Source organism: Bison bison, unplaced genomic scaffold (assembly GCF_000754665.1).
Source record: "Bison bison bison isolate TAMUID 2011002044 unplaced genomic scaffold, Bison_UMD1.0 scf7180017864353, whole genome shotgun sequence".
In the NCBI taxonomy this organism is placed as follows: domain Eukaryota; kingdom Metazoa; phylum Chordata; class Mammalia; order Artiodactyla; family Bovidae; genus Bison; species Bison bison.
The window spans coordinates 6,496,814-6,497,249 of NW_011494925.1; the positions used below are offsets into that span (position 1 = coordinate 6,496,814).

The following is a 436-nucleotide window of genomic DNA, read 5'->3' on the forward strand; positions in this document are numbered from 1 at the left end:
GGCTGGGGGCCCGCACGTCCAGGCCCTCGTCCCCCTGCAACAAGCGCAAGTACGGGCTCAACGGCCGGCAGCTGTCCTGCTCCCCGCACCCCTCGCCCACGCCGTCCCCGCAGGGCTCGCCGCGGGTCAGTGTCACCGACGACACCTGGCTGGGCAACACCACACAGTACACCAGCTCGGCCATCGTGGCCGCCATCAACGCCCTGAGCACCGACAGCAGCCTGGACCTGGGTGACGGCGTCCCGGTCAAGGCCCGCAAGACCACGCTGGACCACTCGCCCGCGGTGGCGCTCAAGGTGGAGCCGGCGGGCGAGGACCTGGGGACCACGCCGCCCACGCCTGACTTCCAGCCCGAGGAGTTCGCGGCCTTCCAGCACATCCGCAAGGGCGCTTTCTGCGACCAGTACCTGTCGGTGCCACAGCACCCGTACCCGTG

The 436-nt window shown here is 71.1% G+C and overlaps 1 protein-coding gene across 1 annotated transcript in view; it reads left to right on the plus strand.

Moving 5' to 3' along the window:
- NFATC1 (nuclear factor of activated T-cells, cytoplasmic, calcineurin-dependent 1) overlaps window positions 1-436 on the plus strand; it is a 76,405-nt gene that overhangs the window by 1,869 nt on the left and 74,100 nt on the right. The window contains exon 3 of the mRNA XM_010855097.1: window positions 1-429. This exon is cut by the window's left edge and continues 32 nt beyond it. Within this exon, the coding sequence (XP_010853399.1) occupies window positions 1-429 (429 nt within the window). The remainder of the gene's footprint in view (window positions 430-436) is intronic.